The 15,070-nt window shown below is 41.8% G+C and overlaps 1 protein-coding gene across 4 annotated transcripts in view; it reads left to right on the top strand.

Annotated features, from left to right (window-relative positions):
- The window catches only part of IL13RA2 (interleukin 13 receptor subunit alpha 2), a 774,005-nt gene extending 760,953 nt beyond the window's left edge, over positions 1 to 13,052 (top strand). For all 4 annotated transcript variants that reach the window (XM_078688528.1, XM_078688529.1, XM_078688531.1 and 1 more), the window contains one exon: positions 12,773 to 13,052. In XM_078688528.1, coding sequence (XP_078544654.1) covers positions 12,773 to 12,815 — 43 coding nt within the window. In that variant the 3' untranslated portion in view covers positions 12,816 to 13,052. The remainder of the gene's footprint in view (positions 1 to 12,772) is intronic.
- Positions 13,053 to 15,070: the final 2,018 nt, after the last annotated feature.

Genomic DNA, 15,070 nt, shown 5'->3' with positions numbered 1-15,070 from the left:
AGGACCACATTGTTAAAATCAGTTCCTCGGTTTGACTCCAAAGTAGTGGGGAAACCAAAACACGGTATTACCTCCCTCAACATCAATTTTGCCACTGGTAAGTTTCAAACCACTGTTAAAAGATGCACCCATAGGACATATCTCAATCTGTTGTAAATGGGCCTCTAGATGAAGTCTAATTGCATCCTGTTGAAGGGTCCTCCTGATCTGCCTGCGTGACTTAGTGTTACTACTGTTCCTTTGCCTACATTCTGCTGTCCCTTGCTCACTTTGCCACTGGAGTCAAGCAAGCCCGGCTGAAGACGGCTGTAATGCCAGAAACCGGTCCTGGAAAGCTTGATTCCGGTCCAGGGAAGACATGGCTTGGCAGTTCGGGCTGGACTGTTCCCATGAGGCACAGGGTCAGACTGATTTGCATATGGCCATGTCTGAACTGGGGTGGCGGCGTGAGCTAAAGAACGGTGATGGATTAAACCCAGATCAGTTGACTGGGGGTGAGTGTTTGCATTGTCAACGCTCCGTCCATCATCACCTTTGGTTTTTCTTTTTTCGCCCTAAGTTGGCAGGGTATGCTCAGACGTGAGTCCCTTGCTCACTTTGCCACTGGAGTCAAGCAAGCCTGGCTGAAGACGGCTGTAATGCCAGAAACCGGTCCTGGAAAGCTTGATTCCGGTCCAGGGAAGACATGGCTTGGCAGTTCGGGCTGGACTGTTCCCATGAGGCACAGGGTCAGACTGATTTGCATATGGCCATGTCTGAACTGGGGTGGCGGAGTGAGCTAAAGAACGGTGATGGATTAAACCCAGATCAGTTGACTGGGGTTGAGTGTTTGCATTGTCAATGCTCCGTCCATCATCACCTTTGGTTTTTCTTTGTTCGCCCTAAGTTGGCAGGGTATGCTCAGACGTGAGTCCCTTGCTCACTTTGCCACTGGAGTCAAGCAAGTCTGGCTGAAGACGGCTGTAATGCCAGAAACCAGTCCTGGAAAGCTTGATTCCGGTCCAGGGAAGACATGGCTTGGCAGTTCGGGCTGGACTGTTCCCATGAGGCACATGGTCAGACAGATTTGCATATGGCCATGTCTGAACTGGGGTGGCGGAGTGAGCTAAAGAACGGTGATGGATTAAACCCAGATCAGTTGACTGGGGGTGAGTGTTTGCATTGTCAACGCTCCGTCCATCATCACCTTTGGTTTTTCTTTTTTCGCCCTAAGTTGGCAGGGTATGCTCAGACGTGAGTCCCTTGCTCACTTTGCCACTGGAGTCAAGCAAGCCTGGCTGAAGACGGCTGTAATGCCAGAAACCGGTCCTGGAAAGCTTGATTCCGGTCCAGGGAAGACATGGCTTGGCAGTTCGGGCTGGACTGTTCCCATGAGGCACAGGGTCAGACTGATTTGCATATGGCCATGTCTGAACTGGGGTGGCGGAGTGAGCTAAAGAACGGTGATGGATTAAACCCAGATCAGTTGACTGGGGGTGAGTGTTTGCATTGTCAACGCTCCGTCCATCATCACCTTTGGTTTTCTTTGTTCGCCCTAAGTTGGCAGGGTATGCTCAGACGTGAGTCCCTTGCTCACTTTGCCACTGGAGTCAAGCAAGCCTGGCTGAAGACGGCTGTAATGCCAGAAACCAGTCCTGGAAAGCTTGATTCCGGCCCAGGGAAGACATGGCTTGGCAGGTCGGGCTAGACTGTTCCCATGAGGCACAGGGTCAGACTGATTTGCATATGGCCATGTCTGAACTGGGGTGGCGGAGTGAGCTAAAGAACGGTGATGGAATAAACCCAGATCAGTTGACTGGGGGTGAGTGTTTGCATTGTCAACGCTCCGTCCATCATCACCTTTGGTTTTTCTACATTCTGCTGTTGGCACACAACACATCTGTGACACAAACTTTCAGCCATCAATCTGAATCTGGATTTAAACCATGTTTCTCTGAAAAGGTACACCATAGCGTCTCTTCCTACATGTTGCGGGCCATGATAATGTCTTGCAATCGGGGTAATAATCTATCTGGCAACACAGGTCTTCCATCTCCTGAAACCCAAATGTCATCCTCTGCTCTTTTGACACAACCTGCTTTGACCCAACCTTGCTGTTCTGCTTAGGGTACTTCTTCCTACACCCTCTTAACTTCCTCCTAGCTATCAACTGCAGACAATAACAGATCGTAATTTGTGGCATCTGAAATTTCATTGATTTACTCCCATTAAAGGTGCATGAATTCAACGCCCAATACCTTGCAACTTCATCTGCATATTTGTTACCTACTGTCACACAATCAGTACCATGTCTGTGAGCGGCACATTTTACCACAGCAATTTGAGCAGGCAGTTGCAGAACCTCTCACACTTTCATCATAGTGGATAGGTGTCCCAGAAGAGGTCATGAAGCTGTGTTGGGACAATAACTGCTCAAAGTCATGAACAACACCAAAGCCATACTGACTATCAGTGAAAATTGTCACCTTCAACTGGGCTGAAACACAGCATGGTCTAGTAAGAGCAACCAATTCTGCCACTTGTGCTGAAAAGAGTGCGTATTGCTATCTTGACTATCCCTTGAAATCTCTCTCTATGCCTAAATGGACCACATGCTCCCAGGGCTTAAGTGGTTCACAATGTGTAAGTCTAGGCATCATTTGAAACAGCGTTCTCCTTTAATGCTCATTAATTCTAAAATTAGATGTCAAATGACCATCTTTCTGCTTGATCTTATACCAGACACATTTGTGAATACCCACATCTAGCTCCATAATATGACCTGGCGTACCTTTAGGTGGTGTCATTCACTATGCTTTGTCATGCTTCAAAGAATTTCATTTTCAACCAAAATATGCAATGTTCACAAATGACTTTTCGTTGAAACCAGGAAACCCACAATTCTCTGTTCAGTAATCACAGCAAATGGCAGCTTGGCTCTACAACAACTGACCTATACCAGTGCTGCACAATGTGATGTCAATCTCGCTTCTTGCACCTGCTCACTCTCCTTTGAAATTTCTCTTGAGCACGTTCTCTAAGCAATCCACTCAAAATAATGCAAGCAACTTCAACAACTAACTCTATCATTCACTTTCAGTGAAATCTCGACCAGTGGGATCTCACTTGGATTGATATAGTTATTCCCTATGCACTGAAATTAACTATACCAATCACATCTCACAGTCACACAATTCCCTATCTCAATAATGCTGTCGATGATGTTTCACGACAAGCACCACAAAACAGCAGAACACAACAGCCAGTATCTTCTACACTGTAACTTGACTTTATGTCTTTTAGGTCACAATGGACCCGATAACCACTCTAACTTCTCTGCATTCAGTGCCACATTAACACATGAACTTAAATTATCTCTGCCTGATACCACACAGCCTTCAAAACACTGCAATGTAAGTATTAGCAAATGTAATGCACAACCCAGTAAAATACTCACACTCCACCGCTGCTACAAGTCATTTCTTCACAGCTCAATCTTCATCGATCCTTTGACTAAACCATAGGCTTTTGGGGTTGGACTGTGCTTGGGCAGTTTCCAGGTTGGCACCCTAACTCCCTCACTTCCTGGATAAACCATCCAACGTGCTAACAGATTTGATACAGCATTTTTAGGCCCCACTTTCTTACCAATGGTCCTCCGATGATCCTTTTTAACCCAACTGAGAGGTGATGGGAGTTAGCATTCACATTCAATCAAATACAAATTAACAGTGCAGCCCATTTGGCTACACAATGAAGACCAGAAATGAGTAGCCGAGTTAGAAAAGGTTTATTACAAATTAATAATCATGTTCAAATACACTACTTGTAAGACGACCATGCTGTAAAGTTACAGAATAACAACTGGGATTCAAACCAAACTAAAGAAATCGAGATACACTAGTATTAAACTAACACGCAATTCTATGACCACAAGGAAGAATACTGGCATCAAAATCTGGTGCTCAGAAAATAATCTAAGACTCTTTCTTCTAAACATTAGTAATTTAGAATGTAGAAGTCCAGAGAATGTTTAGGAGCAAAGAACTCACGAGTCAGGAAATTTCCATTAAGGAAGTGAGGGCAGGACAAAAATCATCAAGTATGGAAGCTTTGTATCTCATAAGCTCGGTCAAGGGTCTCACGAGTCAGGAAATTTCCATTAAGGAAGTGAGGGCAGGACAAAAATCATCAAGTATGGAAGCTTTGTATCTCATAAGCTCGGTCAAGGGTCTTTTATGGGTCAGGGATAAGTGTTAGCCTAAGCTACACTTAAGCAAACATCAAAGGAAGCATTGAGGTATAAAGCATCTCAAAGTCCATTCAGATAGCAGGGAATCAGGGAAGGTGTCTGCAAGGAATCAACCACACAGAAATATGCGTAGAGTATGCAGAAGTGTTCAGGAAGGCAGTCCAACAAGAGTCAGGAAGGAGCCTCAAAGGGGCTCAGGTAGGATATGAAGAGAATCTGAAATTAGTTCAGAGGGAACAGTATATTATAACGTGCAAAGTCCACTAGGAAACACGCCTTTGATCACATCATCAGGGGTCCATTTTCCTCATCAAATCCCTAAGTCTGAAACTGTTACAACAATGGATTATTCGACATTGGACATGGGAACAACATCTCTTTCTCAGACACACGTAGATTGAAACATTTGTTAAAAATTCCATTCATTTAGCACTCTATTTCACTATGTACCTTCATCAGGGTCTTCTTCTCAGGCTCTGTCCCCTATCTCTAATACAGTAATTTATCTGTTCTAAACTATCAGTGCATGCAAATAACTGCAAGAAATGTCATGCTGGCAAAAAATGGAAACCACTATTCCATGAAGTGCAGCATGTTGAAATATAGGCCTAAACTGTTAGGAAAAGTTAAACATAAATTCAATGGTGCACATTTAATATGCGTGTGCACTTTTAAACATACATAAATGTTTGCTTCTAATACATGCTAATGAATTCACAGTATGTATAGTATACAGTAAATCCTAAAATAAATAAAGTGTAAGTATGACTAAGAGCTACAATTTAAATGCATATACTTGTAACATCAGTGCACACATAACAGAAACCTTATTGTTTCACTAACAATCACATTATACATATATGAGGATAGTTTTAATCACAGTTTCAATTAATTTTCTGTTAATCATAAATTATAGATTAGATTGTAATATATTAAGGAATTTATATCAATCAATTATTCAATCAATTAGCATTTGTAAAGCGCAATACTGTCACCCCTTGGCTAACTGGGTTCTGTGTCACCATTGAAGAGCCATATCTTGAGTCTCTTTCTGAAGTCTGCCATCAAGGGGGCTGTACAAAGCTGGAGGGAAAGGTCATTCCAGGTGTTGGCAGAGATGTAGGAAAAGAAGTGCCAACAGCTGCATGGATGCGGGGGTGTGCAAGTGCGAGTGAGGAGGAGCACAGGTGTCTAGATGGTTGGTGTAAGCTCAGACATTGATTGATGTAAACCGGTCTTAGGTCATAGAAGGCTTTATAGGTATGCATGAGTACCTTGAAATGGCATCTCCTCTGGATGGGGTGCCAATGAAGGTCTCTCAGATGAGGGCAATGTTGACTTGTTTGCGTAGGTCCAGGATGAGTCTGGTTGCAGCATTTTGTATGGCACTGGAGTCTTCTGAGGAGCTGGGTCGAGATGCCGACGCAGAAGGACGTTGCCGTGGTTGATGCGACTGGTGACGAGGGACTGAGTGAGGTCTTCCTAGTGTTGGTTGGTATCCATCTGAAAATTCTAAGAAGCATGTGAAGTGTGTGGAAGTAGAAGGTGGTGACTGCGTTGACTTGCCATTTCGTGGTAAGTTTACTGGCGAGGATCATATTGAGAATGCGTGCATACTTGGGCGGTGTGGTTGTAGGTCTGAGTTCTGCAGGCAAGCAGCTGTGGTCCCATGTGGAGGTGTTCTTCCCAAAGATTTGTACTTCTATTTTGTCACAGTTGATTTGAAGGCAGTTCTCTCTCACCCATTTGGCTACTTTGGTCATGGCGATGCAGAAGTTAGTTTTGGCGTTCGAGGGTTCCTCAGTGAGTGAGAGGATCAGTTGAGTGTTGTCTGCATAGGAGATTATGTTGAATCTCTGGGATCTAATTACGTCTGCGAGGAGGGTGGGGCTGAGGGATGATCCTTGTGGCACGTTGCATATGATGTCTTTGGGTGTGGTGGTGAAGGGCGGCAGTCAGATGCTCTCTGTGCGTCCTGTAAGAATGGAGGCAATCAACTTGAGGGTGTCTAATTGGATGCCTATGCTGTAGAGTCTGTTCATGTGGGTGTTGTGGGTGAATGAGTCCAAAGCTGCATAGAGGTCGAGTAGGATCAGGGCCACGTTTTCTCCATGGTCAAGGAGTATTTTGATGTTGTGGTGGCAATCAGCACAGCCCCAGTGCTGTGGTTGGCACGGAATCATGATTGTGAGTCTTCCAGTAGGTGGTTGTTCCAGAAATTTGAAGAGTTGCTGGTTTATGGCTTTCTCGAGTACTTTGACTGGATAGGGGAGCAGGGAGATCAGACGATAAATTTTTAGATTGCTGGGGTCAGCAGAGGCTTTCTTTAGGAGGGGTGTGAAGTCTCGTGCTTCCATCTATCCGGAAAGGTTACTGAGGAGATGGAGGTGTTGACGATGCGGGTGTATTGCATGCTGATAGGGTTCGTTGTGAGTTGCAGAGGTGTTAGGAGCAGGGATTATGTGCAGAGTTGATAGAAGGCATTATGACTGAGGTGGTCAGGGCGGTAAGCGGAGACCAGGTGGTAATGGTTTGACTGATGTTCGTTAGTTGGTTGAGGTTGTTAGGCTTGAATATGGCTGGCTGGAGTTTGAAATTGTTGTAGATGTTGGTGATCTTGCTGTGGAAGTAGTCTGAGAGGGTATCACAGAGTTCTTGGGAAGGCTGGATGGTGTTCTTTATGGCTGTCAGGTTGGCGAATTCTTTGATTATTTTGAAGATTTCCTTTGTGTGGTTGGCTGTGGAGTAAATGCTGTGGCTGCTTTCCTGGCTTCTTTGATGTGCCAGTGATAGTTTCTGAGGGTTGTATTGTGAGCTGCTCTGTTTGGGGGGGGGGGTTCTTGATAGTTTATTCAGTTGGTGGCAGTTGCACATGGTGCTCCTGAGTCCTGGAGTGTACCAGCTGGCATGCTTAGAGGTCTTGTTGGATTTTGTAGGTTTTAGTGGGGTGACTCTGTCGGCGCTGTCATTGATCCAGGTGGTGAAGTTCTGGGTGGCCTGATTGAGGTTTGTTGATGCCTTGGGTTGGTAGGTGGTGAGGGCCTGAGAGTACTTAGCTTCAGTTATCCAGTTCCAGCTGCAGTGGGAAAAGATCTGACAGTTGGTGATGGTGTGCTAGGAATAATGATGGTGAAGTGTATGATGGCATGGCATGGTCAGTCCAGGTGAGGTCTGTGGTGTGTCGGAATTCGAATCTGCCTCTGGAAGTGAAAATGGGGTTGAGTGTGTATCTGGCTTTGTGCATGGGTTCAGTGACCAGTTGGGTGAGGCCGAAGTTGTTCAGGTTCTCCAGGAGTGCGATGGAGTTGGTGTAGTTTGTAGTAGGAAGTTGAGGTGTTCCATGACAGGCGTGGGCTTGTCGCTAGTGATGGTGCATCTGATGGTTTTGTTGAAGATGATGACGATGCCTCCTCCTTGTTTGTTGGTGCCGCCTCTATGTATCAACTTGTAGCCTTTGGGAGTGGCAATGGTGATGTTGTGGTTCGAGGATGGGCTGAGCCACGTTTCGGAGATAAAGGTAATGTCTGTGGAGATGGTGGGATGTACCACAACAGCTACCTACTCGGGGTTTCCTGGTTCTTTGACAACAGGCAAGGGTGCTCCCAACCCCACGACTCAGAACCACCACATCTTTAATTGTCAGTGAAAGGTGGTTGATGAAGCGCTCCCATGTGGGTTCGTTTAATCCTGGGAACTGTGCATAGAGGTTGCTAGAGAGCAGATGATGAGCAGACTGATGCAATTTTATTAGCTCGATTATATGGTGGTGGCAACCTCTGCCCTTGCTTTAAAAATGTAACAAAGAGCCTTAAACTGTATTGTATACATTTCCCCACCCTTAGCCAGTGAAGCTCACGGAGAAGAGGAGTGGCCAAAGCATGTTCTGGCAATCTGAGAACCAGTCTGGCGGCTGCATTCTGCACCACCTGCATGCGTCTTATATGGGCTTTATCAGCCCCCAAATACAGAAAGTTAGCAGATATAGGAAGAATCCAGATGAATATCTGAAGCCCTTTCAGGGTAGTGAAGCAGGTTGCTGACACCTTCACCACCTGAGGCTTCACCGAGAGCTTGGAGTCCACTATAAGCCAAGAATCTTGACTTTGGCGGCAGGGACAGGAATATTGCCCAAACCACCCGACCAGTGCTGGAGTTCTCAGAGGGACGTGTTCTTTCCAAGCACCAGCACCTCCATTTTTTCTCTGTTTAATTTCAGTAAGTTGTTATTCTTCCAAGATGCTACATATGCAAGACAAGAATTCAGTGATACTGAGTTGTGTCCTGATCAGCTGATAAAGAAAAGATCTTTTGAGTATCATCTGCTTAGGGGAATAATGTTAGATCACAACTTTCCCCCAGGTCAGCTAGGGGGACAAACATAGATGTTGAAAAGTGCTAGGCTTAGGGTGGATCCATGCGAAACCCCAGAAATGAATTCATGACACTTGCCAGAGAAAACCTGAAATGTTCGGCCCTTAAAAAATAGAAAACGCCAGGCCAGTTCTGTTCCCTGGGCCCCTAGCTGTGCCAGCCTCACAAGGAGCATATCATGGGACACAGTATAGAAGGCAGCGCTCAGATCAAGTCAAATTAGCGCTGACTTACTGCATACTGCACACCAAATAGTGTGCGGTTGGTGCCAAAATCCAAAAACCAGGATAAAAGATAATTGCATTTTGAACAGGCAGGGCAGCATACTAAATCTACAATATGCATGGGTAAGAAGTAAAAAAACATTTCTCTTCAAACACTGAATTCCATGATAAATGTTTCTACAACTCCTTTATCTTGCTTATGATGAAAACTCTTGCTCCTAATACTAGAAAAAGAATGAAAAACAAAATGAACAAGCATTTGCAATATAATAGGTCTCACAATTGTAAAAGTAAAAGCTACTGGTATTATAAATTATAATGTTTTATTTATATTTTTTTGGTTTGCAATGGAGTAAATGGGATAAAATGCCCACTCCAGTCAGTGCAACATCACACAAAGTGTTGGATTGCAGAGGGGTAACAATTAATATTCCCACTCCAGTCAGTTCTAAATTAAAAAGAAACAAAATATACACAACAACAACACAAAATTCAAAACATAATAAATAAAAAATATATGTTAATATGTTAAAAATTAAAATGCAAATATATGTAATATTATTTTTTTGAATAAAAACATATTATAATGTTAAATACATATGACAAATACCTACAAATATAATATTACTTGAAATACAAATAACATTTTCAAACAAATAAATATTATTAATTAGAAACTACTCAGAAAAAACATTAATTATTACATAAATGTAGCTTTTTTATTTCCTACCCTTGAAAACCACACAATTTACAACCGACATCTACATTTTAAAAAATGTACTTCCATAATTAACATAATTAATTCTCAATTAAAAAAATATAATTAATAAAATTAAATTAAAACACATAATAATTAATTAACTTCTCTCCCTTTACCCCTATAAACCCCACAACCCACACATAAAATAAATTACACAATTTCCATATTTAATTTTCAAATAATTAATGTTAATTAACAACTAATTCTTAATTAATCAAAAATAAATTACTTCCCACCCTTTACCCCTACAAATGCCACAACCCGCACCTAACAAAATTACACAATTGCCATAATTATTTACCCATTAATTACTATTAATTAACAACCAATTATTAATTAATTAATCATAAATTACTTCCCACAATTAGCACTATAAAATCTCAATTACATAAATATTATTAAATTTAAAAAAAATGTATTATGATTAAATTACTTCCCACCCTGTTCCCCTATAAACGCACAACCCGCTACGGACCTAAAAAACGCAAAATGTAATTAAAATAAAATTGCTAACTTCTAAAAATGTAACAAATATATATTTTTTTAAAACAAATACTTATACAAAAAAATATATCACATACATTTAAAATGTATACTAAAGTACATAACACTAATAAAAAAATCGATATTTTTAACAACTATATTTTTGCAAATAATATTAATATTTTTTTAAACACTTTTTCTTACCTGAAAATCTATATTCTTGACCACGATATTCTTGCTGTCGATATTTGTGTAAGTCAACATTTCGAACTCTATATTATGTCTAAATAGCATCGGGCCCTGCTAATTGTGCTGGCCGCAGTGTGAGCTTCATCAATTAGCTGGTTCCTTTACTCCTTTATGCAGTACCTTTGCTCCTCTGTCTGTGCTACCCTTATGCCCAGAGCTGCATTTTTATCTCTGCCGGCGCTCTTGAACTGCTATTATCAGAGTGGTCCTGGCAGATAAGCTTTCCGCCTTCACCTTGCTCCAAGGGCAGCTGGCTGTGGCTCCGAAGCAGGGTTGCGTGCTACGGGCGGCGTATTACAACAGGAAGTTTGGCACCTATACATATTACATTAAGTGGGCCCCGTGTTTAAATGAGTCACTAGGAGGGCCAGGTGGGATGATTTAAAAATATATATATATATTAATGATGAAAGTGGGTACCGGGCTACCACATCATGCGTGGCACCCCTGCATATAAAATTAAGCGGCGCCGTGGTAGAACATACTAAGAACAAACAACAGGAGTAAACCCATAGACTGGGTTGAGATCTGGGTAAGGAGGTACAGAAAAACAACAATGTCTCAACCGGTATTATTGAGAGAACTAATTATCAAGTATGTCCATGACATTACAGGAGAAAAAAGTAGGGAGACTCATAATTTGATTTAAATGTGCTCAAGGCATCATATATTTGGATGAGTACAAGAAAATAGTGGAAACAGTTGTATCAGCACGGACCCAACAAAGCCGATCACAACCGTGGCGGCTTCCTGCGGATCATATGCCGACCCATGACCCACCTAACTGCTCCCCAGCCCGTTGCACGTCCCCGGCTGCATCAACTTCGACACAGGTGGATGTGTCTGGCTGCCACTCTCCACCTGCTCCTGCAGCCTGCTAACAGTGGATCGGGGCTCCGACCCTGTTACAACACATGCGGACCTACTGGCATGTCGCCTCCTAATTGAATCCCCGGAAGTGCTATTCTGGACTCCAACAGCACCGGATTCATTAGACTTTCACTATCTGAATCAGCCCAACCTAGCCCCTCCACTTGCAACCACCATCTGCTACGCTGGTATTTCATAACATCTCCTAGACCTAGTACTTTATTATTGGGCCTCATCTCATTTATGCGTTTCCCTTCCAGTGGGACAAGCCTTGCTACCCCATCTGCTTCCCCTCCATCGCTCTGCTCCATCTTCAGCACCTTCAACTGGCAACCTGGTCCTGATGATGAACCCAAGTAACTAGGACCGAACCGACGTCAACATACCAGCGCTACCTCCGGTGCCTGTTTCCACTATGGTTCGCTAAAAATGTCTGAAATATATGATAAATCTTTGTAAATAACCCTCTCTGAACCATAAGTTCTCCTGTATATATTAGTCACTTTCTCACATTGCGTCTTCGCTATTTTTTCCACTTCTTACCTGCGCTGTTCACCTTTGAGTGTCACAAGCACTTGTGTGCACAAAGTCCTTGGGTTGCCAATACAATAATTGTTAACAGTACTGATACAACTGTTTCCAATTGTCATTCATCGACTAGTTTGCAGTTCTGCAGCACACTTATTTTAAAAGGAGTTTTCGGCTTTTTTTGTAATGCACTTCAGCCCAACAAAATCTATGTGGTAAGCACGATATGTGCTGCATGGAGAGACGAACACATTTAATCTTTGGTAAGCAATTCAATGCTTTCTGATGTATAGGCATTGCTCGCTGGACAGCCCCATCCAATCGGAAAGAGCAAAACTGTAAGCAAGCAACAAAGGGGAAAGCAGAATTATTTAAAAAAGCTATGATGGGTCAAGCGCTAGCCGTGTCAAGTGCTTTTTTTAAGTGGGGGGGCAAGTCAAGCAACAATGGAGGGAGGGGGCAGAGTTTTGCCGATGAGTAAGAGTATTTACACAAGGTGATCTGATACAGTGGGACAGGAGGTCAAAACAAGGAGGAGTGACCATCACACACTGTACAGTGTGATGGCCAAACAAAAGGTTCTCTGAGTGAAATCGCCTGGGACAGAATTAAGCAATCAAAGGAGGGGCATTTATACTAATGCACCAATAAAATGCCAATATTCCTGAATACCACAGATAGTAACCAATGGCAATCTGTGGGTTAGCCAAACCCCACAGAGGAGATATAACAGGTTGATCGAAGCTCGACCTACAAATAAGTGGAACTTGACTTAGGGCTGAGCACAGAAACGTAGAGGTTAACAGTTTACCTTATGTTCTTTCTATTTACTTACTTTGAGTGTATCAATTTTAACAATATTGAATCCTTAAGAAAGGTAGTGGTGACAAACTTTCAATGGTAAGCAGATATCTTCAGAGGAAATCACATTTTCCAGAAAAAACACTCAATACCGCCTTCCAGATTGTACAGCCCAGAAGTGAGTGTTTTGTTTTTGCATGGATAAACACAAAAATATAATATGTATATAAAGTTATATATCTTGTTTTCTTTCAGATTCAACATAAACGAAAAATTCAAATATCCTCTAGCATTATAAATTTGGAAAGTGGATTTTTTCAACCTAACCAAATGTCTTCAGAAACAACATCATCCAACGCCCGGTAGAAGATTTGAAGTGAATTTGGACACTTTATAATGTCCCTTCAATCACTCGAGTATGCTGCACAAGTAACAATAGAACACAAAATGTTGACAATAGTATACAAATCATGCAATATGCAGTGTTAATCTATTTAGTATCATGAAACAAATAAATCCTGTTCTCCAACCTGTTCCACAAGTGTCCCCTCTCTTCTGTTCTATACGACAACCATGTCAACAATTCCTTCTTGGATTAGTTAGGTAATGCTTAAATTGCATACCAATCAAAGTACATTGCAATGAGGAATCAGGCCTTTCAGTAGCCAGTAGAATAATTCAAAATCACTTTTTTGTAATATTCTTGGTATATGGAAAATTGTGTTTTATGCTCTGTGGTTGTTATTCCATAAAATTCTGAATGGGATCATAAAAATGCTTATTTCTGACCTTTATTTACTCCAGTTACTACTGTTATTAGAGGGAGTGTAAAATATAATAACTGGGCACGTATGTGATCATGAAGTGATGCAGATATTGTACTAAATTTATTTAGTATTTATAGTGATCAGGCTTATTAAATCAAGGTTAGGAGGGACCTGTGTAAGAGGTTATCCTTTGTGATTTTGTAATCAGTGAGTAAGGGGTAAAACTGCATGTATCTGCCCCCTCCCTGCATATGATTGGCCAGTGGGCTTAGGGGGGAAACAGCGAAGAGAATGAATGGAAAGTTCTTTAGTGCAATCCTGCCCCGCCCAACAACTGAATTATTACATTGTACTCTTATGCATTTTGCTGGATACGTGAACAAGTCTGAAGCAGGTGGCGAAAGCGTATTAAGTGTACAGTTTGTGTCCTGTTTTGTGAGTAAAGGACATAGGACCTGAATCGCAAAGCTATTTGTACATGTAAATTCAATTTACAAGCACAAATAGCCTTAGTTACCAATACCAAGAATTCAGAAATGGGGAACTTGAACTAATAAATTGATTTATCTGAGCATTTTAAAGTCCATCGTGGTGGAGGCGCTCGTAAGTATTGGAACACCCACAACCTAACCAAATGTCTTCAGAAACAACATCATCCAACGCCCTGTAGAAGATTTGGAGTAAATTTGGACACTTTATAATGTCCCTTCAATCACTCAAGTATGCTGCACAAGTAACAATAGAACACAACATGCTGACAATACTATAAAAAGCATGCAATATGCAGTGCTAATCTTTTTAGTATCATGAAACAAATAAATCCAGTTCTCCAACCTGTTCCACAAGTGTCCCCTCTCTTCTGTTCTATAGGACAACCATGTCAACAATACCTTCTTGGATTAGTTAGGTAATGCTTAAATTGCATACCAATCAAAGTACATTGCAATGAGGAATCAGGCCTTTCAGTAGCCATTAGAGTAATTCAAAATCACTTTTTTGTAATATTCTTGGTTTATGGAAAATTGTATTTTATGTTCTGTGGTTGTTATTCCATAAAATTCTGAATGGGATCATAAAAATGCTTATTTCTGACCTTTATTTACTCCAGTTACTACTGTTATTAGAGGGAGTGTAAAATATAATAACTGGGCACGTATGTGATCATGAAGTGATGCAGATATTGTACTAAATATATTTAGTATTTATAGTGATCAGGCTTATTAAATCAAGGCGAGGAGGGACCTGTGTAAGAGGTGTATCCTTTGTGATTTTGTAATCAGTGAGTAAGGGGTAAAACTGCATGTATCTGCCCCCTCCCTGCATATGATTGGCCAGTGGGCTTAGGGGGGAAACAGCGAAGAGAATGAATGGAAAGTTCTTTAGTGCAATCCTGCCCCCCCCCCCAACAACTGAATTATTACATTGTACTCTTATGCATTTTGCTGGATACGTGAACAAGTCTGAAGCAGGTGGCGAAAGTGTATTAAGTGTACAGTTTGTGTCCTGTTTTGTGAGTAAAGGACATAGGACCTGAATCACAAAGTAATTATACATGCAAATTAAATTTACAAGCGCAAATAGCCTTAGTTACCAATACCAAGAATTCAGAAATGGGGAACTTGAACTAATAAATTGATTTATCTGAGTATTATAAAGTCCATCATGGTGGAGGAGCTCGTAAGTATCGGAACACCCACAACATAAGAGTTAGAAGTTATTAATAAAACAATTCTGAACCATTCCCACATTCCCACAAAAAAATGGTAAGAAATGTAGTCCTCAAAGG

Source organism: Lissotriton helveticus, chromosome 4_1 (assembly GCF_964261635.1).
Source record: "Lissotriton helveticus chromosome 4_1, aLisHel1.1, whole genome shotgun sequence".
NCBI classification, from domain to species: Eukaryota; Metazoa; Chordata; class Amphibia; order Caudata; family Salamandridae; genus Lissotriton; species Lissotriton helveticus.
The sequence above is the reverse complement of the archived record's forward strand: the minus strand, read 5'-3'. Positions and strand labels throughout refer to the sequence as shown.